General features: G+C 39.9%; 1 protein-coding gene across 1 annotated transcript; it reads left to right on the forward strand.

The window, feature by feature from the left end:
* Positions 1-442: 442 nt before the first annotated feature.
* LOC142357357 (uncharacterized) lies at positions 443-24,068 on the forward strand (the record flags this gene model as incomplete). Its single annotated transcript, XM_075409006.1, has 4 exons — positions 443-639; positions 15,769-16,236; positions 22,880-23,017; positions 23,931-24,068. Coding segments are annotated over 4 exons (941 nt in total), but the record flags the coding sequence as incomplete, so codon positions are not given.

The following is a 24,068-nucleotide window of genomic DNA, read 5'->3' on the forward strand; positions in this document are numbered from 1 at the left end:
AAATAAAAATTTTTAGATAGCTATTTATAGCATCCAGATAGCATCCAGATAGTAAACAGAGTTCAAAATGGAAGAGAGGAAGTTCGCAATACATATGCAGTTGATGAGGTGAAAAAATAGCTGCGTAAAATAATCGAAATTTTTAACAAATCACCGCTAAGTTCACCACATTCACCAGCTAAAAGTTCAAGATAATTGGGTTAAAATTAGTTGTTTTCACCGAACTCCACCTTATTTCTCTCACTTGATGTCAAAACCGCGAGCCGGGAAAACGAAACACCAATTTTTTGTTCGGCTTTTCTAGTAAAATATGTTTTCGTGGTTTCTTTGTCGCAAATAACGAATGACTTTTTATTACAAATGTGTTCAATCGGGTCAATGAATTTGGTCTATGTATTTTTTCTATGCTTCTTAAAGGCCCTATATATCTCTGTGCATTTAGGTACAAGATCATGGACAACGACATGGAGACGGCTTTCTTCAGCAGCTTCCAGTTGGTTATTGCGTGTGATCTGGGGGATAACTCCACATCACTGGAAAACAGATGTTTTGTTATCATGGAATACGAGGATGTCAACTACTCTCTAGAACAAGGAAATGACATGCATTTCGCAGCCGGTCTAAAGCAGCCTGCAGTGGGTAAATAAAACCCCTTTTTGTTCTAACCTCATATATGGTTAAATAATTGTGTACCTGAGCCCCGCCCAGGTTTAGGCCTCGACTTATGAAAAGACTGATTTGTGAGTGGGGTAAGTCATTACCGACTAAAATCAAAGAGCCGACAGCTTCATGCTCAAAGTCTAGGAAAAGTTTTTTCATTCGTCGAGCAAGTCTTTTCATGGGATTCTTGGCTCAAGCATGGTCTTTCAATGGTTCAAAAAATTGAATTTCAATAGTCGGGCAACAGAATATTTAGCTGTTGATCATGGTTTTGTCATGGGTTGATCAAAAGTCTTTTCATATATATGTTTTGTTGCAAACATGAAAAGTTTATTGTTATTATTTTTTGCTTCTGTACATACTGAATCAGCAACAGAGCAGGACTAAACATCATAACATCAGAAAAACATGCAAAATGACAGAAGATTTAGGTCGAAGTGCTAAGTCTGAGGAACCTTTGAATATTAATCCATGAAATATCATTGAAAAAAACAACGCAGATTTTCGCGGATTTTCATTCTTCAGAAGTACCGCAACTCATAAGGTAATTCAGTTGTCGCAGTTGGACTGTATTGCCATAGTACTTGTTTGAACAAAATTTGGCGGCGAAATAGTTACGGCCTTCTTCAAATAGCTAAGATGAAAACATGTATTTTCAGTTCTTTTCCATTCCAACGAAATATTGTTTTTTACTCAGATTTTTGTTTAGTTAGTGGTTTATCAGTGTTGGAACTAAGTTATCATCTTGTTGATTAAGTTATAATTAAGTTAGAATTAAGTTTTTTTGAGTTCTGAACTAATTACATTCATTGCACATAAAATTTTCAATAGAAAATTCAGACCCACGGGGAGATTTTTTTTCTCGGCCCATGATTTGACAGTAAATGATTTAATACGTAAATTTTTTGACCTATTATCTAATATTTTTTTTAATGTTGTGCAAGATGTGACAAGAGAAATTTTTGAAATTTTCAATGTTCACAGTCTGTTAGAAGTATTTTTATTGAATGAGTTCACAACTGTTGTATTGAACTGTTTTATAAGATATTATAGGAAAATGCACCCAGTTGCAGACTATCGATATGACGGTTTTGTCTCGCCTGAACTTCGAAGGAAAATACAAAAGGAAGGTAGCACAATGATTATCTTTCTCATTTTCAAAGTTGCAGGATGTATTAAAGGTGTAAAACAAACACTCTTTCGAAAGATAATTCAACTCATTCAAACTATATAGTCTGTCTATACAGCACATTGCAACATTAAGCAACGTATAAGCTCATCGATGATAGCAACAAGTGAGAATTTAGACGGCAAAGTCTTTTTGCTCATTTAACTGGTATCAGTCTGTTTTTGATACTTGAGATCAACGCTGGTCACCATTCTATTCAAAACCGAGCAAAAAACCGAAAATTATTGAATTCAAACGAGCCTTACTTGATAGGTTTATTTTTTAGGTTTAATGAAATTATGTTATTTGCACTTTTTCCGAGCTTTGTACGTAAATTGGAACGATTTCTATGCGCATTTAAATACTCGATTCTGATTGGCTAAGAAAAATGACGCATTTTGGTATATTTCTCGCTTAGATTTATTTAATTACTAACATCCTCCGGCCCAGAAGAAGATGCTGGGAGAATGGGACTAATTTCAAAAGCGGACGAACGAGCGATCCGGAGGACGTCCGCAATACGGCGGAGCGTGCGACGCTGTCTGAACCATAATGGAGTTCAGTGATACGAGCAGTAGGGTAGTATCCCCTAGGATTGGTCTCCTCAACTACCCAAACCAAGTCACCAGTCTTTAGGTGTTGCTCGGCAGGCGTCTGCCATTTGGAACGTCGGTTCAGCGCCAGTACGTACTCTTTGATCCAACGTGACCAAATAGCGTTAGCGTAAGACTGTGCGCGGTCGTAGCATTTACGGTGATCAAACTCATCTACGCCAATGATTGTAGGGAGACTACGTGCTTGGTTACCGAAAAGAAAATGATTAGGTGTTAATGCGCCTAGGTCGGACGGATCGGCGCTTGCGGGCGTTAACGGACGCGAATTAAGTGCGTGTTCAACCAGACAAAAAGTAGTGTTCAAAACTTCATCATTGAGGCCACGTGTACCCAGGATGGTGTAAAGTATTCTCTTAGAACTACGTACCAGCCTCTCCCAGATGCCCCCTTGGTGTGGCGCACTGGGTGGATTGAACCTCCACTTAATGCCTTTATGGGCAAGTTCCACTGCAATACTGATAGTATTCCACTTTTCGATGTTCCCGCGTAGTTCTTTTTCCGCGCCAACAAAGTTAGTGCCATTGTCTGACCAAATAATGGCAGGCATACCTCCACGGGAGACGAACCGCTGCACTCCCATTACACACGAACTGGCGTCCATGGATGGAACGATTTCAACATGAGCGGCACGGGTAGTTAAGCATGTGAAGAGGAAACCCCACCTCTTCTCGGTACTCCTACGTACAGGAACTTACAACCAACCAAAGTAGTCGACACCGGAGTTTGTGAAGGGAGGAGACTGGTATGCGAGTCTTTCTACTGGGAGGTCAACCATGATAGGTTGGATAGTGGCAGCTCGAAACTTTCTGCACGTGACGCAGTTGGATTTAATTGAACGCAGTGATGACCGTAATTTGAGGATGGTATAACGTTCTTGTACTTTAGCCCGCAGGTAGTCAATGCCTTGATGACGATGTTTAACGTGGGTGTGGCTCAGGAACAACTTTTCAAATGCATGTCGTGCGTCGAGAACGATAGGATGTTTTACATCAAAGTCAACTTCGACCAACCGTTTGATGCGGCCGGCCGATCGGATTAGACTATTTGGCCCAATAAAAGGAGAAATTGGAGCAATGCGGCTATTTCGTTTAACGGATTTGTTTTCAAGGAGATTTTTTCTCTCCGCATTAAATGATTCCCCTTGCACAAGGTACTGGAGATGACGCTCGGCTTCGTCAAGCTCCGTCGGGTCTATGATGCTACCATCGGCATTACGGTAACTTTCGTCGGAAGGCGACAGGCGGAGTGCGTATGCTGTTATCCGCAGCAATTTCTATAAGAACTGTACCTATCAAAGGGAATTAGTTGCGGGAGCGGTTCCTTAGTTGACTTGGTTACGGATGCGGCCGATGATGAAATGTTTTCTTCAGTTTCCTTAGTTACTATACCAAGTTTGATGTTATTAACTGCTTCAGTGCTTGGTTCGAACGGGAATTGCTTGGTTCTTAGGAAGTCTGGACCTATCATCCAGTTACTTGATTGCAAAACCTCAGCGGACATACCACGATTACCGGCATCTGCTGGATTATCGCTTGAGGCAACGTGGTTCCATTCGTCAGCGCTAGTGTGTTCTAAAATCTCGCATACACGGTTTGCAATAAATATTGGCTGCTTGCTTGTGGATTTAAGCCACTGCAAGACAGTAGTGCTGTCGGTCCACATAAAAACTTTGCAAACTTGCACAGTAAGGACTCGACAGATGTCTTGCGTCAACCGAGAGGCCAGTAGCGCTGCCTTTAATTCCAGTTTTGGAACAGTCATGACCTTCATAGGTTCTACGCGAGTTTTACCCAGGAGAAATGCAAGCTCTGTTTTTGGGCCACTAGAAGTGTTTACTTGAGCTCGGAGAAATGCGACAGCGCTGACGACCTCTTGAGAACTATCACCAAACATATGTAGTTCCAGGTGTTCAAAGTTTCCGGAAAAGTAGCTCTTTGGTATAGTGATTTTGGCAAGCTTGGGTAGTTCTAGACTCCATTCGAGGAATCGTTCAATAGTGTTTTTTGGTAATTCTTTATCCCAGTGCTGCCCGCTGACACGCCAGATGTCCTTAAGTAACAATCGGGCATCGAAAGTAAATGGTGCCACTAGGTCGATGGGAACGAATACCTTAGACACTAGGCTCAAGACCAAGCGTTGTGTTTAAGACTTAGTTGCTGTACTGGTGGTACCCCGACTCACAACTAGAGTGCCATTGTTGTGATCCCACTTCAACCCAAGCACGTGCGAAGATTTCTCCTTAGATGAGGCAATTACTTTTGGTTCGGTGGACTGAGGTGACCCATCATTTCGATCAGCCAGATTTGGTACATTGCTTACAAACTTAGTAAGCTTGAACCCACCGAGATGGAGTAGATGCACCAACTCCTTCGATCTTTTGAGAGCCCTCTCAGGTAACTGCACCGAATTCAAGTGATCGTCCATGTAGAAGTTTTCTAGGACGGCTTTGGCTGTTTCCGGGTACTGACTGACATTATCTCGTGCCGTGCGTTGCAATGCATACTTAGCGCATGTGGGCGAGTCTTTAGTCCCAAATATATGGCGCGTGTATTGATAAACAAAACATTTGTTGTGGGGTCCTCCCGCCACAAAAAACGCAGTGATGGTTGGTCACAGTCAGGGACATCCACTTGGAGGAACATACCCTCGATATCTGCGGACACGACAAATTGCTGTTGACGGAACCTAAGTAGTACGTGGATTCGGTTTTGGAGCAGGTAGGGAACAGTGAGCAAAGATTTATTCAAAGAAGTAACGTGGAACTTTGCTGCACCATTTATTACCCTACGCACTTTCCCCGGTTTGTTCGGGTCGTTACGGGATGATGTGGTAGGTACCACGCTTTATCCGACCGTTGCTGGACCTTGTGAGCATCATGGACTCTAATTTAGTAACCTTTTTCCAAGTCTTCACGTATGGTATTAGCATAATTTTTTTTAACGATGTATCTCTCGAGAGCCGCTTTTCGAGAGACTTGAGCTGTACCAGTGACGAAAAGTAGTTATTCGGGAGCTGGATGTTGTCATCAGCCCATAGCATACCGACATCGTATTTTTGGCCGTTATGAAAAGTTGTTGCTTCAAGTATTTCGAGCACGCGAGCATCCGCTGCGGATCGTGGGTCAACCTGCTTGTAAGCGCCGTACGATTCCATGTCATACCAAGACCTAACCTAGCAAGCTAAATCATAATCTTGTTCGACATTGGCCTTGAAACATGTTGAGACTAAACTTGAACTCGACGGAAGTGGGCTGCTTAAAACCCAACCTATGGGCAAGCGAACAGCTAACGGTGAGCATTTTTCGTCGGCTGCAAAGTATGAAAAGTATGCGAATTATGAAAAGACTGATTTGTGAGTGGGGTAAGTCATTACCGACTAAAATCAAAGAGCCGACAGCTTCATGCTCAAAGTCTAGGAAAAGTCTTTTCATTCGTCGAGCAAGTCTTTTCATGGGATTCTTGGCTCAAGCATGGTCTTTCAATGGTTCAAAAAAATGAATTTCAATAGTCGGGCAACAGAATTTTTAGCTGTTGATCATGGTTTTGTCATGGGTTGATCAAAAGTCTTTTCATATATATGTTTTGTTGCAAACATGCAAAGTTTATTATTATTATTTTTTGCTTCTGTACATACTGAATCAGCAACAGAGCAGGAATAAACATCATAACACCAGAAAAACATGCAAAATGTCAGAAAATTTAGGTCGAAGTGCTAAGTCTGAGGAACCTTTAAATATTAATCCATGAAATATCATTGAAAAAAACAACGCAGACTTTCGCAAGTTTTCATTTTTCAGAAGTACCGCAACTCATAAGGTAATTCAGTTGTCGCAGTTGGACTGTATTGCCATAGTACTTGTTTCAACAAAATTCGGCAGCGAAATAATAACGGCCTTCTTCAAATAGCTAAGATGAAAACATGTATTTTCAATTCTTTTCCATTCCAACGAAATTTTGTTTTTTACTCAGATTTTTGTTTAGTTAGTGGTTTATCAGTGTTGGAACTAAGTTATCATCTTGTTGATTAAGTTATAATTAAGTTAGAATTAAGTTTTTTTGAGTTCTGAACTAATTACGTTCATTGCACACAAAATTTTCAATCGAAAATTCAGACCCACGGGGAGATTTTTTTTCTCGGCCCATGATTTGACAGTAAATGATTTAATACGTAAATTTTTTGACCTATTATCTAATATTTTTCTTAATGTTGTGCAAGATGTGACAAGAGAAATTTTTGAAATTTTCAATGTTCACAGTCTGTTAGAAGTTTTTTTATTGAATGAGTTCACAACTGTTGTATTGAACTGTTTTATAAGATATTATAAGAAAATGCACCCAGTTGCAGACTATCGATATGACGGTTTTGTCTCGCTTGAACTTCGCAGGAAAATACAAAAGGAAGGTAGCAAAACGATTATCTTTCTCATTCTCAAAGTTGCAGGATGTATTAGAGGTGTAAAACAAACACTCTTTCGGAAGATAATTCAACTCAGTCAAACGATATTGTCTGTCTATACAGGCAACATTAAGCAACGTATAAGCTCATCGATGATAGCAACAAGTGAGAGTTTAGACGGCAAAGTCTTTTTGCTCATTTAACTGGTGTCAGTCTGTTTTTGATACTTGAGATCATCGCTGGTCACCATTCTATTCAAAACCGAGCAAAAAACCGAAATTTATTAAAGTCAAACGAGCCTTATTTGATAGGTTTATTTAATAGGTTTAATGAAATTATGTTGTTTGCACTTTTTCCGAGCTTTGTACGTAAATTGGAACGATTTCTATGCGCATTTAAATACTCGATTCTGATTGGCTAAGAAAAATGACGCCTTTTGGTCGCATATTTCTCGCTTAGATTTATTTAGTTACTAACATCATCCGGCCCAGAAGAAGATGCTGGGAGAATGGGTACTAATTTTACAAGCGGACGAACGAGCGATCTTGAGGACGTGCGCAATACGGCGGAGCGTGCGACGCTGTCTGAAACATAATGGAGTTCAGTGATACAAGCAGTAGGGTAGTATCCCCTAGGATTGGTCTCCTCAACTACCCAAACCAAGTCACCAGTCTTTAGGTGTTGCTTGGCAGGCGTCTGCCATTTGGAACGTCGGTTCAGCGCCAGTACGTACTCTTTGATCCAACGTGACCAAATAGCGTTAGCGTAAGACTGTGCGCGGGCGTAACATTTACGGTGATCAAACTCATCTACGCCAATGATTGTAGGGAGACTACGTGCTTGGTTACCGAAAAGAAAATTAATAGGTGTTAATGCGCCTAGGTCGGACGGGTCGGCGCTTACGGGCGTTAACGGACGCGAATTAAGTGCGTGTTCGACCAGACAAAAAGTAGTGTTCAAAACTTCATCATTGAGGCCACGTGTACCCAGGATGGTGTAATGTATTCTATTAAAACTACGTACCAGCCTCTCCCAGATGCCCCCTTGGTGTGGCGCCCTGGGTGGATTGAACCTCCACTTAATGCCTTTATGGGCAAGTTCCACTGCAATACTGATAGTATTCCACTTTTCGATGTTCTCGCGTAGTTCTATTTCCGCGCCAACAAAGTTAGTGCCATTGTCTGACCAAATAATGGCAGGCATACCTCCACGGGAGACGAACCGCTGCACTCCCATTACACACGAACTGGCGTCCATGGATGGAACGATTTCAACATGAACGGCACGGGTAGTTAAGCATGTGAAGAGGAAACCCACCTCTTCTCGGTAGTCCTACGTACAGGAACTTACAACCGGCCAAAGTAGTCGACACCGGAGTTTGTGAAGGGAGGAGACTGGTATGCGAGTCTTTCTACTGGGAGGTCAGCCATGATAGGTTGGATAGTGGCAGCTCGAAACTTTCTGCACGTGACGCAGTAGGATTTAATTGAACGCAGTGATGACCGTAATTTGAGGATGGTATAACGTTCTTGTACTTTAGCCCACAGGTAGTCAATGCCTTGATGACGATGTTTAACGTGGGTGTGGCTCAGGAACAACTTTTCAAATGCATGTCGTGGGTCGAGAACGATAGAATGTTTTACATCAAAGTCAACTTCGACCAACTGTTTGATGCGGCCGGCCAATCGGATTAGACTATTTGGCCCAATAAAAGAAGAAATTGGAGCAATGCGGCTATTTCGTTTAACGGATTTGTTTTCAAGGAGATTTTTTCTCTCCGCATTAAATGATTCCCCTTGCACAAGGTACTGGAGATGACGCTCGGCTTCGTCAAGCTCCGTCGGGTCTATGATGCTACCATCGGCATTACGGTAACTTTCGTCGGAAGGCGACAGGCGGAGTGCGTATGCTGTTATCCGCAGCAATTTCTGATAAGAACTGTACCTATCAAAGGGAAATAGTTGCGGGAGCGGTTCCTTAGTTGACTTGGTTACGGATGCGGCCAATGATGAAATGGTTTCGTCAGTTTCCTTAGTTACTATACCAAGTTTGATGTTATTAACTGCTTCAGTGCTTGGTTCGAACGGGAATTGCTTGGTTCTTAGGAAGTCTGGACCTATCATCCAGCTACTTGATTGCAAAAGCTCAGCGGACATACCACGAGTACCGGCATCTGCTGGATTATCGCTTGAGGCAACGTGGTTCCATTCGTCAGCGCTAGTGTGTTCTAAAATCTTGCATACACGGTTTGCAATAAATATTGGCTGCTTGCTTGTGGATTTAAGCCACTGCAAGACAGTAGTGCTGTCGGTCCACATAAAAACTTTGCAAACTTGCACAGTAAGGGCTCGACAGATGTCTTGCTTCAACCGAGAGGCCAGTAGCGCTGCCTGTAATTCCAGTTTTGGAACAGTCATGACCTTCACAGGCGCTACGCGAGTTTTACCCAGGAGAAATGCAAGCTCTGTTTTTGGGCCACTAGAAGTGTTTACTTGAGCTCGGAGAAATGCGACAGCGCTGAAGACCTCTTGAGAATTATCACCAAAGATGTTTAGTTCCAGGTGTTCAAAGTTTCCGGAAAAGTAGCTCCTTGGTATAGTGATTTTGGCAAGCTTGGGTAGTTCTAGACTCCAATCGAGGAACCTTTCAATAGTGTTTTTTCGTAATTCTTTATCCCAGTGCTGCCCACTGACACGCCAGATGTACTTAAGTAACAATCGGGCACCGAAAGTAAATGGTGGCAATAGGCCGATGGGATCGAATACCTTAGACACTAGGCTCAAGACCAAGCGTTGTGTTTAAGACTTAGTTGCTGTACTGGTGGTACCCCGACTCACAACTAGAGTGCCATTGTTGTGATCCCACTTCAACCCAAGCACGTGCGAAGATTTCTCCTTAGATGAGGCAATTACTTTTGGTTCGGTGGACTGAGGTGACCCATCATTTCGATCAGCCAGATTTGGTACATTGCTTACAAACTTAGTAAGCTTGAACCCACCGAGATGGAGTAGATGCACTAACTCCTTCGATCTTTTGAGAGCCCTCTCAGGTGACTGCACCGAATCCAAGTAATCGTCGATGTAGAAGTTTTCTAGGACGGCTTTAACTGTTTCCGGGTACTGACTGACATTATCTCGTGCCGTGCGTTGCAATGCATACTTAGCGCATGTGGGCGAGTCTTTAGCCCCAAATATATGGCGCGTGTATTGATAAACAAAACATTTGTTGTGGGGTCCTTCCGCCACAAAAAACGCAGTGATGGTTGGTCACAGTCAGGGACATCCACTTGGAGGAACATATCCTAGATATCTGCGGACACGGCAAATTGCTGTTGACGGAACCTAAGTAGTACGTGGATTAGGTTTTGGAGCAGGTAGGGGCCAGTGAGCAAAGATTTATTCAAAGAAGTAACGTGGAACTTTGCTGCACCATTTAATACCCTACGCACTTTCCCCGGTTTGTCCGGGTTGTTACGGGATGATGTGGTAGGTACCATGCTTTATCCGACCGTTGCTGGACCTTGTGAGCATCATGGACTGTAATTTAGTAACCTTTTTCCAAGTCTTCACGGATGGTATTAGCATAATTTTCTTTTAACGATGTATCTCTCGAGAGCCGCTTTTCGAGAGACTTGAGCTGTACCAGTGACGAAAAGTAGTTATTCGGGAGCTGGATGTTGTCATCAGCCCATAGCATACCGACATCGTATTTTTGGCCGTTATGAAAAGTTGTTGCTTCAAGTATTTCGAGCACGCGAGCATCCGCTGCGGATCGTGGGTCAACCTGCTTGTAAGCGCCGTACGATTCCATGTCATACCAAGACCTAACCTAGCAAGCTAAATCATAATCTTGTTCGACATTGGCCTTGAAACATGTTGAGACTAAACTTGAACTCGACGGAAGTGGGCGGCTTAAAATCCAACCTTTGGGCAAGCGAACAGCGAACGGTGAGCACTTTTCGTCGGCTGCAAAGTACTCTAACGGGCGGATGGCATTGTAGACATCCTGTCCAAGTATCATCTCAATGTTCCCATTGCTATACTTTACTGGATCAAGGACGGCTAGATGTGGGTAAGTTTCTTGCATGGACTTAACGTCAATGATGTCGGAACCTACGTTTAATGTTTCCCTCACGTAGGGAAGTACATTGAATGCTTCGAAAAATCTTGATCTCTATGAGGTGCCACGGTCAATTGAACCACCTTTGTGTCGATCAGCTCTTCCGTGTTTATACCCTTGACGGTCAGTTTTAATGCGGTACCCTGCAAACCGAGCCTATCTGCAAGACTATCGGACAACCAAGAGTTACTGCGAGCGGTATCGCATAAAACTAACGCCGCAGTACTAGTACCAGAAGAATTAGTAAGTTTCAGTTCCATGACTTGAAGGAGGCCTTTGAGATCCGTCACGGAAGACAAAATGGTTGTTTTGCTTGGTTGCTGTTGACCGGTAGATGGCCTACTAGTACCTGTGTTCGACTTCGAAGTATTGATGTTGTTGTTTGTAGAGGGTTTATCTGGAAAAACCCTTTCCAATCCGTGAAGTAAGGTGTTGTGGGAGCTGTTGCAACCATCTTTCCTACACTTACGGGGACTTGGGCATTGCCTGAACATGTGTTTATCACGTAAACAAGAGAAACAGAGCTTTGCTTCAGCCACGACCTTGGCTCTCTGCGTGGGGGTTTTTTCCTTAAAGACACGGCATTCCCACTGCCGGTGGCTCCCGTTGCATACAATGCAACTAGAGATTGATGTTGACGGAGAACTCTGTTGCGGCTTAAGATTACTCTTGTGTTGCGTATTTGCAGCAAATGGCTTCGAAGCAACTTTTGATCTTGTTACTGATTTGTTGGTATCCTCAGTTCTTGCTTTAGTCGCGGTATTCTTCATTAAATCGTGCGCTTCGGCCTTCTCTTTTAACCAGTCGTTGAAGTCAAGAAGAGTAGGTTTCACCCAATGCTTTTTGAACGTGAGGAGTGACCATGACTCCTTCATATTGGGTGGTAGCTTCTGTACGGCAGTGTTGAGAAGCGCAGCACTCTTTAAATCCAAATCATAGGACAGCAATCTAAATACCCCGATAAGACTTGAAATGCACCCCGAGTAGTTAATGATGTTATCACTATTGTGTATCTTCAATGGTGGAAAGCTGTTGAGTTTATCCAAATGGGCACTTACGACCGCCTGTGGTTGGCCAAAATTACGTTCTAAGGTCTTCAGTACGTCTTTGTACATTGCGCCGCAGTAAGCGAACTCAGCTATAGCTAATTTAGCTTTTCCAGTTACGAGGGTCTTAAGCTATGTCAATTTCACAACATGAGTTAAGGACTGAGAGTCAATTGCGCTTTTAAATTGACCATACCATTCGTGCCATTGTAGGGATCCCCATTGTATTGGAACAATTTTCATTCGGGAAGCAGATCATTCCTCTTGCTAGTTAAGGAATCAGTGAATGCCTTAATCAAGCTTGCATTTTCAGATGCTGGCGCTGGAGGTATGGGATGCGGTGGGCCACCCCAGCACAATGGTATCGCAGCAGTATGCCCGTATGTTGGATGTATAACCGGCGTGACAAAAGGTGGCGCGATGTTAGTAGTTGTATTAAAGGGGTTAACAGGGATGCTACAGTTTTCTACGTGGTTGCTATTAGAATTTTGTTGTACATTCAATTGCAAGATGGGATGGCTGATGTCGGGGTTGGCTGTGCTTGGGGGTAGGTTCGGTTGAACGTTGTTGAAGACAGTTGCATTATTTTTGCCTGGTTTACGTTTGGGGGAGTATTGTGAGGAAAGCGCCACAAATTCAAATCCGCGCTACGATTAAGGGGACGTTTGGGTGCGGTAGGACACGGTACCAGGTGGGCTTGAGGTGAATGGACAATGTTTTGTTGTGGAATGTTGGGGACGGGTAAGTATGTTGCTGTGCTCGCTGGAATGGACGACGGAATCACGGGAGGCTGAGGGTTAAATAATTGTTGAGGCAGGATTACAGGTGGCGGGTTCACGTGTGGGATTAGAGATGGAGGGACATTATGCGGGGGGTGGGCAATAGGGACTTGTGTTTGGTGTGGAGTGTTACTTTGAGATGGATTCAGTAGTTGCGGAACATGAGGCATCGACATATGTAATTGGCCAGGCACACTGGAGGTTTTCAGACCCAAGAACTGTTTTATCTGTGGGTTTGTTGAAAAATCAGGTACAAAAAAGGAGTTCGTTGGTACCATAACGGGTGTCTGTGGCCGGGGAGGTTGCATAGGTGGCTGAAGTGGTAGGAGTGCGACATTTTGTACGTTGATTGGTACTTGGTTCACTGGGTTCACCTTACCACTTCCTGAGGGACTGTGTGCCTGCTCGACCCTTTGATCACCGAGTGATTGCTGCAGTAGAGCCTGGAGATATTCCCGATACAAAGCTTCCTGCTGGGCAACAGAAATTGCAACTCGTGGCCGTGTGTACTGAAAAAGCTTTTCAAGATGATATAAGTTATCGGCAACATTACTTGTACTTTCTGGAGGATTACTAGGGGCAAAATCTTTAACAGGAGGGTCAGCGGTTGCTGAACCAGGACGAGAAAAGTTTAACTCACTTGAATTACCTGCTGGAAACGAATTTACCCAATCCTGAACAAGTCCCTGACTTCTATCTGATCCCCTATCTTTAAGCAAATTCAGTTCACTTGAGTGGTGACTAAACAAAGAATGATTATCCATTAATTCAGCCTCATCTAATTTAGCTGCGGCGAAACGCTGGCGATGGTCTTCCTCCAATTCTTGAAGTGCCATCTGCTCCATTTGTATTTCAAGCTCCTTTTTCCTCATGGCAATTTCGTGTTTTTGTTTAGCGAGGCGCTTGGCAGTCTGTTCTTGTTTCTCAGCCTCTACTCGTTGTAGTTTTGCCATGAAAAAGTCATGCTTACGCTGGATAGACATTGATGATGTTGTTCGGCGTGAACTTCTCCTAGACTGCCCTTGAGGATTAACGCCCTCAAATACGGTGTCTCGGTCAGCAACTGTGTCGAAATAGCTTCTAGCCGCGAGCAAGAATTTATCGTTGTTCTTATTTACTTCATCCAACCGTTGCTCAAGGACAGGGTAAATTGAATCTGGGTTCTCCTCTTTAATGGCCAAGTCAAATAGCTCCTCATTCTTCTGCGCCAGTTTACTGAAAACGTCCATCAACTTAGAAACCAATCGTTCAACTTTAACCCTTCTGTCTTGACGATCTATGGCATCTGTGATGTCCTTATGGGTGTTGCATAACTCAGACTCTAGATTAGATCTTGCATTAAAGAGCTTTTTCAATTTCCCTTGATGTTCGGCCATGATCTTAAAATGGCTGATTTCTCAAATTAAAGTAAATTTCAAACAATCACACGGGATGAGGGTTATAACGAAACCAACTGACGACGACCTGATAATCAAGCCGCCGAAGAGCAGAAAAAGGAGTTACCGAGTAATGAATTACTCGGCAAAAGTAAGTAACGAAAGTCAGAGAGTGAATAACGTGCTTTTTCGCTACGTGAGACTCAGAAAGACCGGCAACCCGCGAAAGAGGTCCGTGTGGATAAAGCGCAACGAAACGGGAGACGAAACTGACGGAGCGTGAAGGACGGGTGAACGGCGCACAACGGAACGGGAAACGGAACGGAACGGGCGAAAACCTGGGTAGGAAAGGGGGCGAGGCAACGGACGGGACAGAAACGCGGAACGAGCGACGCACGAACAAACGGGAAACGACACGGACGTGATGGAAATGTTGGGCGACGGGCTCACGACGCGACGGGAAAACGGATGGTTAGAACGCAAGCGTTTAGCGAGTAGCGCGCAACGGAATGGTAAGGCGGGACGGAACGGGCGGGGGACGGTTAAGCAGCGAGCGGGGATGTCGGGGACCACTATGCTAGCAGACCACAGCAACAAACTCAACCATACAAACTAGCCGTAACTCCAGAACAAATTTAAGTCACACCCTAGGAAGGAGGAGAGATGCTACTGCAAGAGACAAACTAGCACAAGTTATTATGGGGCTTAATATATACAAATAACGAACTTATTTACGGCAAAGCAGTAGTATACTAAATGGATGAAAAGAGCAAGGAATTTACTAGCCGTAACTCCAGAATAAACTTAAGTCACATCCTAGCATTAATCAAACCTAAACAACCAATCAGCATACCAACAATATTAAACAAACTACAGCAAAAGTTAATTAATAAGCAGCGCTTTTGTAGTCTATGAAAGCTGGAGACGTGAAGAAACAATCTAGCCGTAACTCCAGAATAAATTCAAGTTACACCCTAGAAAGCAAAACCCAAACCAACTAACAATCATACAGTTACACGCAAACATACAGTGATAAAAATCAATATAGTACAACAGGGGTGCTAGTAAATTAGTAAAGTTGAAAAAGTCCAGGAACCAACTAGCCGTAACTCTAGAACAAACTTAAGTCACACCCTAGAAAGCAACAAGACCAAAACAACCAACCAGCATACTGGCATAATCAACATACTGCAACAAAAACATTCTTCAAAAATTTAGTCGTCTAAGAAATGTTACTTGTGATTCAATTTATTATCAGAGAAAATGACTGAAAATGGAAGAAGAGTACAGAAAGCCTGCTATATGTTTAGAAGAGTTGGAAATCCTTCATCGCTTTGCAAAACTGCCTTGCCCTAGTTGATAAGTCGACGTATGAAAAGACCGGTTCTGGATATGAAAAGACTCTGGGTCGAATTTAGTAGAGAGCTCGATCATGTAACTATGGTAAAGAAATAAACCACCACCTCGACTTTATTGATGTTTTCGTATGGTGAACCCTTAGACCGGGGTGGTCAAGGTCTTCGTTTCAGCTCGTTCATGTTGCAATGCGTTAAACAAACAAAAATATTGAAGTTCTCAGACTATCATCAAAAACGAACGTTTACGTTTCAGGATTGAAGTATAAATTGCCTGAATTCGCTACAGAGGAGGTTGACCAGTACCAGTATACCAGTAACTTCGGAGTTCCCGGCTTCTGGGTGTTTGAGTTAAACCAGTACCCTGATGCGTCTTCAGTGACCACAGATAGCCACTTCATGGCACCGTTTGCTGGAATCCACGATGACCCTGATGTGTGCCCCGATGCTGTGCTCTCTCTCTCTATTTCTATGGCGTCTATGTTGTCCACAACCGATTTGTTGTCTTTCGGACCCTGTCCCTTTGTGGGAAGTATGGGAAGCTTGGTGAAATTCAACTTCAAGGGAACTTTCCAGAAGACTGTGAAGGCACGACCTTTTGATGAGCAGTTCTTGAACTTTTCAATCGTCCAAATTCCTATTTGGGGAGTAAATGAAGAAATTGAGTTGAGAGTGACCCTGGATGGTGTGACAATTGGCGGACCTTACAGGTTTTACTTCACAGGTACATCATACTGAATATATTCAGAGCGAACCTGGATCGTAGTAAGATAGTAAATCGGAAATGATTTATAATATTTCAATTATGCATTTTGCTATAGCAATATTTTGGTCACGCATTTTTTTACTATGTAAAGGTGAAAAACCAGAGTAAAGATCCAAATGTAAATTTGGCATGAGATGAGCTAAAAACAGCTCGCCAAGAACAGGTCAAAGTAAACGTGACTAGACTAAGCATGAGGTACAAAAAGACCAAAAGAACGGATTAGCGAGCGAGTATTGCAACTTCTTGTTTAAAAAACGCCCGAAATCGATGATCAATGCATTCAAGCAAGACACTAGGCAAGTAAGCCAAGTTTTGAAAATGAGGCCAAATAAACCGAAAATTTCTAAGATGTCACTATTGTAGAGCGTCCATGGCGGGCCGGAGGGCGCGCTTTGCTGGCTTTCCGGCTTTGAAATACTAAAACAATTTATATACTTAAAAAGATAACAATCTTTGCTGCAGAGGTTTGATTTGAGTTTCGGTTATGTTGATAGAACGGTTCGTCAATTTTAGATATCAGCTGGATTCGTCCATTACAGAACAGAACAAAATTTGAAAAAAATGATAAAATAGGAATATGCAAAATACAAAATAAAAAGAGATTAATTTTTTTTGATGAATATCCAAGTCGATAATCGTCAAAAAATTGTTCAAACATAAGTTTCTATCAAACTATTACAATTTCTGGCCAAGTTTTTGAGACTTTTATGTTAGCAGATAACCGTCCCAGTTTGTCTAGAAGGACCACGGCTTCCGGATTACATCCCAGAGCGGATGAGAGTCATGGCCGTTGGCAGCGGTCATCTGGGGGTTCCCAACAACTGGATACCTCAGAATGACGTATTCTGTTTCATTAGAGCATTGAAACAAGATATAAAATGAAAGTACTAAGCGTTGTCTGGATTTCATTGCTTAGCAATGTGTTACATATTTGTTACATAACTTTCGGCTTGCTTGCCGTTAGGGGGGTTGCTGCCAGGGGAGGCTGAGAGGAGCGTAGACCAATCGCACATCATAGATAATCAAGTGACGACAACTTCCCCATTTCTTACATTTGTTGTACTTCTTTTTGAAACAATCAGATTATTTGGCCCATCAAATTTATGTATTCGGCTCTGATTGTCATTTTCTTCAGTCGGCTCTTCGCATGTTTGGCTCTAATAGATAGTCTGCGTTTACAAGCAAGCTGAACAAAATACACCTTCTCCTCTGCCATGGTGGCTTCTAAGGTTCTTTATTCCTACAAGCCCTGAAAGGTAAGGTCCTGTAAGTCCTGAAAAACCAATTAGTTATTTTGTGAGCACTTTCTAGAAACTCTACTTTTGCTGGCTTAGAAGACACTATTCTTGAACTCAATTTTACTTCTGTTGGCTATTTTTGAGCTCTCAGAGTATTCTAATATTAAAAACGCAACAGTCAAAAAATTTTTGTTATGATCAAAACGATGATTCTGACCTCCAGACATTAAAGAATGCCTTTTGAGAAACAATAAAAGTAAAGAAGAACCTAAGGAAAACTCCGTTATTATATTGTGAAAATTGTCACCAGGGTCATCATGTTTTTGAGTAGAGACAGAAGTCATTGCGTCTTCTCACACCATCGATCATAGATTCATCGTAACTGATTCAAAATCACTGATAATCAGTTGCATTAGGAGTATTGAGATCTATTTGGCATTATTAAAATTATCAGACCAAAATTAGACTTAGATAGATTAACTTTTTACCTTGATTTACAGGATTGTAACGACACCAAAATTAATCAATAAGACACTTGCGCCCTTTTTCAGACGAGTTATCGACGTTTTTTTTTTAAAAATTTTTAAATGTTTGATGATTTTTTGTCCTTAAGATTTGTTTTCAATTCAGTTTATCTACTCTTTAGGCAATCTACGTTTCTTACTGATGACTCAACCATTTCAAATTTGCATCAAAATTTGCTTTAGTTGAAACCATTGATGGGCAAAAAAGTTAATAAATTTATTCACATGAAACAATATAACAACAGCAGTCTTGTCTTCTAGATTTTGAAGGCAGCTTTGTTGAGATTTACCAATTTTTTTTCATTATGTCAAAAAGTATAAGGGAAGTGCATTTCAGTCTCTCCTCTTCTCATATGGTGAATAATTAATAAACTTAAGTCGCTCAAACACAAAATATTTTTAATTATGGACAGCTGCCTGATAAATTGTTTGGAACAGCAGTAAAACTTAAGATTAAAACAACAAACGGAACGGTTTCGAAGATTTATTAATCCACGGATCCTGGGATTTTAATTAACAATCAATATTCTTAAAAAACAACAATATTTCAATTAATCAAAACAATTCAATTGCTCAAGCAAATTTTGACCAGCCGAAAAAAGCACAAAAACATCTTTAATTGAAAAAAACCAAAAAAACTCGGAAATTTAGATAAAGTTTATCAATTTTTCGCATTTTTGTTCCGACCCCCACTTTAGTGGGGAGGGAGGAACTATATACTCAACTGGTTTTTTTTTGTTCAGTCATTTTTGGCCGACCGATATATTCATCGTAGAGAATTGTGAGTGGTATCATTAAAAAGCCCGTCCAGCGTAGAATAAGGAATTAAAAAGATTTTTTCGATTTTTGTGTTTTACAGGGAGTTATCGAGTTTTAAAGTTTTGTGAACATTCGACTGTTTTTGTTCACATTTTCAGAAATTTTTGCTAAAATTTGGCACAATTTCGCTAATATATTTAAAAAGAAGTTAAAATTTTTAACGGCAGAGTGTTGTTGTTACCATCAGAGATAGAAAAAAATTGCTAAATTGTTTGAGTGAAGTTTTCTTTGGCTAAAATTATGGATTAAATTTTCAAAATTTGAACTTTTTTCATTAAAAACAGCACAAAAAATGCGTTTTTGGTCCACTTTGTTAAAGTTTGCCAGACTTAGTGACCTAGAAACCATAACACAGACTCCTCAATCTCAAAAATAGCGCTAGTTGCAATTAGACGCCGTATGAAAGTCTTCTGGAATTAAAACTTTGCAGTTTTTTGCAGATTTAACTCGATTATTATACAAAATGCATGTTTTCTTTTTCAATATTTGAAGAATTCCACGCAACAATTGGTCTAATTCGCAAAAACTTGGAAAACTTGATCGGTTTGTTGGGCACGCGAAACAATCAAGGAGAGGTTCGATAATATCATGGACTCTTAGAATCAGAGACTTTTTGGTTTTTATTTTGATGCTGCCTTTTTTTAAAATAATTTGCTTTTGTTTTTTTTAATGTTAATTACTGACAATATTCTTTATTCACGGCTCCATTAATGAAAACTCCAATTTATGTAAAATGAGTCCGAATATAGATACAGTTTGTTTTCAGAGAACCAAAGGGTTTTTATGGCTTTGAGGAAGAGTTTTAGTAAAATTCTAACTGAATTCTTGTCTTTTGCCTTCAATTGTTATTCCTCTGGCAGTCGGATTTTTAAGTTTAACCACTCAAAAACCTAAAATTTTTCCTCAAGAGGTGCAGGTGAACTTTTTCAATCCATTCGATTGTTACCTAATGTCTCTTATGTTTTTGAATGCATTTGTTTAAAGGAAATTTCTGGGATTTTTTGAATCTGTTAATTTTTTACATTTTTTTAGTCAACATTTTGCTTATTCTCAGTAAGTACAGGTTAACGTTTCCTCCTTATAGAATAAAAACTAATTTTGTGGCCGATTTGTTTTAACAGAAGACTTTCTTGCTTTTGGTACTACGAGTTTTCATACAAAATTTTCTGATTTTTGTGCACAATTGCCCATTTTTGGTGTTGTTTTTGTTTATTTTTTAAATTGTTGTATTATTTAACAATCTAACGAAAAAATTTTTGACAACATTTGAAACTGAACATGATTTTTGTTTTCATAACATATGGTTTGAAGAGCTCTGACACCGTTCTCTTGCAGAAATTGGTAGAGATTTTTATTTTTGCCATTTATTTGTTGTTAATTTTTTTGTCATATGCCGAATATTGTGTAATTAAAGGTCCCATCAGCCAACTATAGATAAACAAGTGAATTTAATAACTGATATCGGTAAATAGTTAATGGTTGTATCGACTTCCGAATTAAATTTCTAAAAAAAAGAGTAATAGTATTCTTCAACTTATCCCTTTTTCTTCTCTTTTGCGTTTTTTTCGTATTTTACAATATTGTATCATTTTTGAAACTTCGCTGTATTTGGAGCTCTTTTTAATGTTTTGTTGAATCAAACAATAAATTCTCTGTTGTTTAAACGTTTTGACTGATGTCTTCATGCTTAGACAACTTGTTTCCGAAGAATTTTGCGAAATTTAGATACTTTTCGTTTTTTTGTGGTTCTTTTTGCTGCCAATTTGTGACAGTCGTTTTACAAAAAGATGTTATGACGATCAAACGAGACGCAAATGAAGATGTTATGTTTTCGCGGTTTATATCTAATAAATTTAAATGCTTCAAAACTGTGGTTTCGTAAAATTGTTTGTGAAACTTATTTGTTCAGCTTGTATTGAATGTTATTTTATAGTCTTCTAATTTTGTGTCATTTTTAACAGTCGCAATTAATTTTCCAAGTTTTTGCAAGACAGAGTGTCTACTCTTTTAGTCGAAAGTTTTTGTTGGCTATGAGTTTTGAAAATATTTGTTTGTAATTAAAAAAAGATGGTTTTTTGAGATCTGCCATTTTTTGTTTCCGTTAAATTGTAGCTGAGCACTTCTATATACAATTCACATCATTTTTCTTTTGAAAAAAATTGCTCTTCATAACGGTTTTATCCCTCTTTCTTCTTGGAAGAACCAGTTTTCATAAAACGAATTTTCGTGATTTTTGCAAATTTGCCCCTTTTTTAGGTTTTTGTTTTCTTTTCACAGTATCACAATAATAGGCGTCATCTGAATTACAAATGTTATCACCTGCAAAAAATGCAAACAAAGATTTTTTGTTTTTATTGGTCAGCTCAATGTTTTATTAATTGGGTGAAGATCGTTTTCGTGCATAAATTTTCGTGCAAATTTTTCGTTTTTGCCTGTATTTGTCGTTCTTTTTGTAGCCGTTTCACATATCCTGGATAATGAAAGGTCTCAGTCGCTCTCTCTTGAGGTATAAAATTCTCTCTCCAAGATTTCATTTGATGCCTAATGTTTCTAATCAGTTCGAATTTAATTCTTTTTTCTTAAAAAGCAATGTTTTAATAAAGTTATGCGCTTTTGCTTATTTCTAGTCGACTTGTTGCCAAGTCGCATTGAGGAAAAGTCCAATATTTTGTTCCAAAAAGTACCGGTTAATCTTGTTAGTATAAATTATATCTGATGCCATTTTGATTTGGTTATTAGTGGTTTTCAAAAAGTGGACAAGGAGTTTTGGTCTTAATTAATATTTGTAACTATTTGATTTTTATTGCCGTCTTTTCTGGTAGTCATATTATGGTAGTCTCAGGTCCCATAGGCCCTCTAGAGTAGATTGTTTAATTTTTTTAGTAGTTTATTGAACGATATGTTGATATGTTAATTTTTTTATCTCTTCCTCATTTGGTAGACAATTAAGTGAAAAATGTAGATGAGCGGGTCGGAACTTAATGTGTGAACGCACATTACCGAGCCGCCTTGTTTTCGTCAAAATTCAAAAAAATATATATTGCTTGGTACCAAGGAACATGTATTTAATTTGTAATAGAAAGTGCCCACGAGCAATAAGCTTACATTCAGTGACAGGTAAAGGCTATACAATACATTAATAGGCCAAAAATAGCTAAAATAGCCTTAAAACCGTAGAATTAGTTGAAAAACCTTCAATTTAAAAAACTCCTTTTAATTACCAAAAAGGTCAAAAAGCTTTCAAAACAATGTTAAAACTATAAATTTTGTCTGAATTAACTTCTTATACAACATAGAAGTTTAAAAAACGGACCAGAACAAAAAATTTGATCGCTTAAAGAAAATTTTTTCACATCTACAGTTCTTGCTCTGTTTCAAAAGAAGGCGAGAACAAAAGAACCCCCCTCTTTTCTCCGCTCTTCGAATTTGTTCACTGAAACAACTTTTGCTAATTTTAGTTATTCCTGAACTTCCGGTTTTCTTGCTTGCTCTTTATAAAAAAACAGAAAACCATAAAAAGGACAGCGCCCCAATGCAATTCAAGTTCTTTGAGCTGTAATAAGAAACTTTTCAATTTGGTAAAGGTACTCATAGGTCTTTTTTATTAAATCATCTGTTATAATAAAACATCTAATGAGTTAAATTTTACATTTGAAACTGTAAAACAATGTTTTATCTTCACAAGAATATGTTCAAACTAAATTCGAATGAGAGGCGTCAGAATTTTATTTTCGAGAACAAATAGCCAAAGCGTCTCACTTTATAATTTTTTCGCAACATTGTTTATCGCACCCAATTTTAGTGCGTGGTGAAACCACAATTTACTTTATTTTTTTGTGAGCACTTTTTAATCTCAAGTATATCTCAATTATTTATAAAAAGCCACTCAAGCGTGGTGTAGATTGAATGATATTTTTCGAGCGTCGCCATTTTTGAGGAGTTGTGTTAATCTTTGAGTTTTGCGGCAAAAATGCCTGAAAATAACAAAGTGCAAGTGTCCAGTTGCTTTGTTTTGCTTAGCTCCGGGTCAAGTTGCTGGTGAAACGACTGGACTTCTTACGACTGAGAAAATGGCTGATAAGGTGTTGTTATCATGGGATGGCCTGGACCTTCCAGAGGGTTTTGTTATCATTCAAGTGCACGTAGCCACCTCATCAGGTAAAATATAGTTAAATCAAGCTCAGATGATTCTATCTCGTCCGTGAATTCAGTGTACGTATGTTGTTTCAATCACCTACAGAGAATCAATTAACTAACAAAAATCACAACCCTAATAGACATATCAATTAGTTTACAATTTTGACCGCATTTTAATGATGTACCATGATATTAAAAACCGGGTCAAAATTGTGAACTAATTGATATATCTGTGTGATTTTTATGATTGAGATGATTCAGGTCATCTTTTGCACCGAATTTGTCTGCGCAGACAAATTCAGTGCAAAATGTGACCTGAATAGTCTCTGAATCAGGTCTGATATTGCACTGAATATTTTCTAAATCAGTACTGAAGTTCCCTGTAACGTCTGGTATTTTATTCCATTTTCATACTTCTAAGTACTGGATAACGGACTGTCAGGAGATGAAAAACAACTACTGTGCTCAATTCAAATTTATTTTTGTTAGTATTTTTTTCTGTTTGCTGTTTCTTCACAGGTTGGGGTCCCAGACCGAAAGTCATTATGTCTAGACCGAAGAAGAACGCACGATGGGGCGACGTGCGCTCAAAATTAAAAAGTCGGAAACAACAATAAACGTACGAAAGTGTGATAAACGCACGAAGGTCTTGACTTAAGAACTCTCCGTCTGGGAAAATCTGGACAGAGACATCTTCCACTTGTTACGGTCGTCTGGACATACCTATTTTCTGTCTGGCACCTCAACCTATCTCGAATTCTTGTCATTTCTGATGCTTTTAATGTTGAAAAAGTTCAGCGTTCATTTTAATTCATTCATATTAAGCAAAGATTTCAATTTGCAAAACAAGCAGTCAAATTTTCATTCGCGCAGCATTTTTTAGGTTTCTCTCATTCTATGTATTCACATGAAGTTATTTTTTTTCAATATTTAGATCACGTGGATGGATTTAGTGTTGATGAAACATTGACGAGTCTGTATCAAGTCAATGTGTCTGACGTCACTTCTTTCGAGTACACTGGAACTGTCGGCTTCCTGACTGTTTTCAAAATGACAAGTTTCCAATTGCAAG

The sequence above is a fragment of the Convolutriloba macropyga genome, unplaced genomic scaffold (assembly GCF_964194025.1).
Source record: "Convolutriloba macropyga unplaced genomic scaffold, txConMacr16.3 SCAFFOLD_3006, whole genome shotgun sequence".
Taxonomy (NCBI): domain Eukaryota; kingdom Metazoa; phylum Xenacoelomorpha; order Acoela; family Convolutidae; genus Convolutriloba; species Convolutriloba macropyga.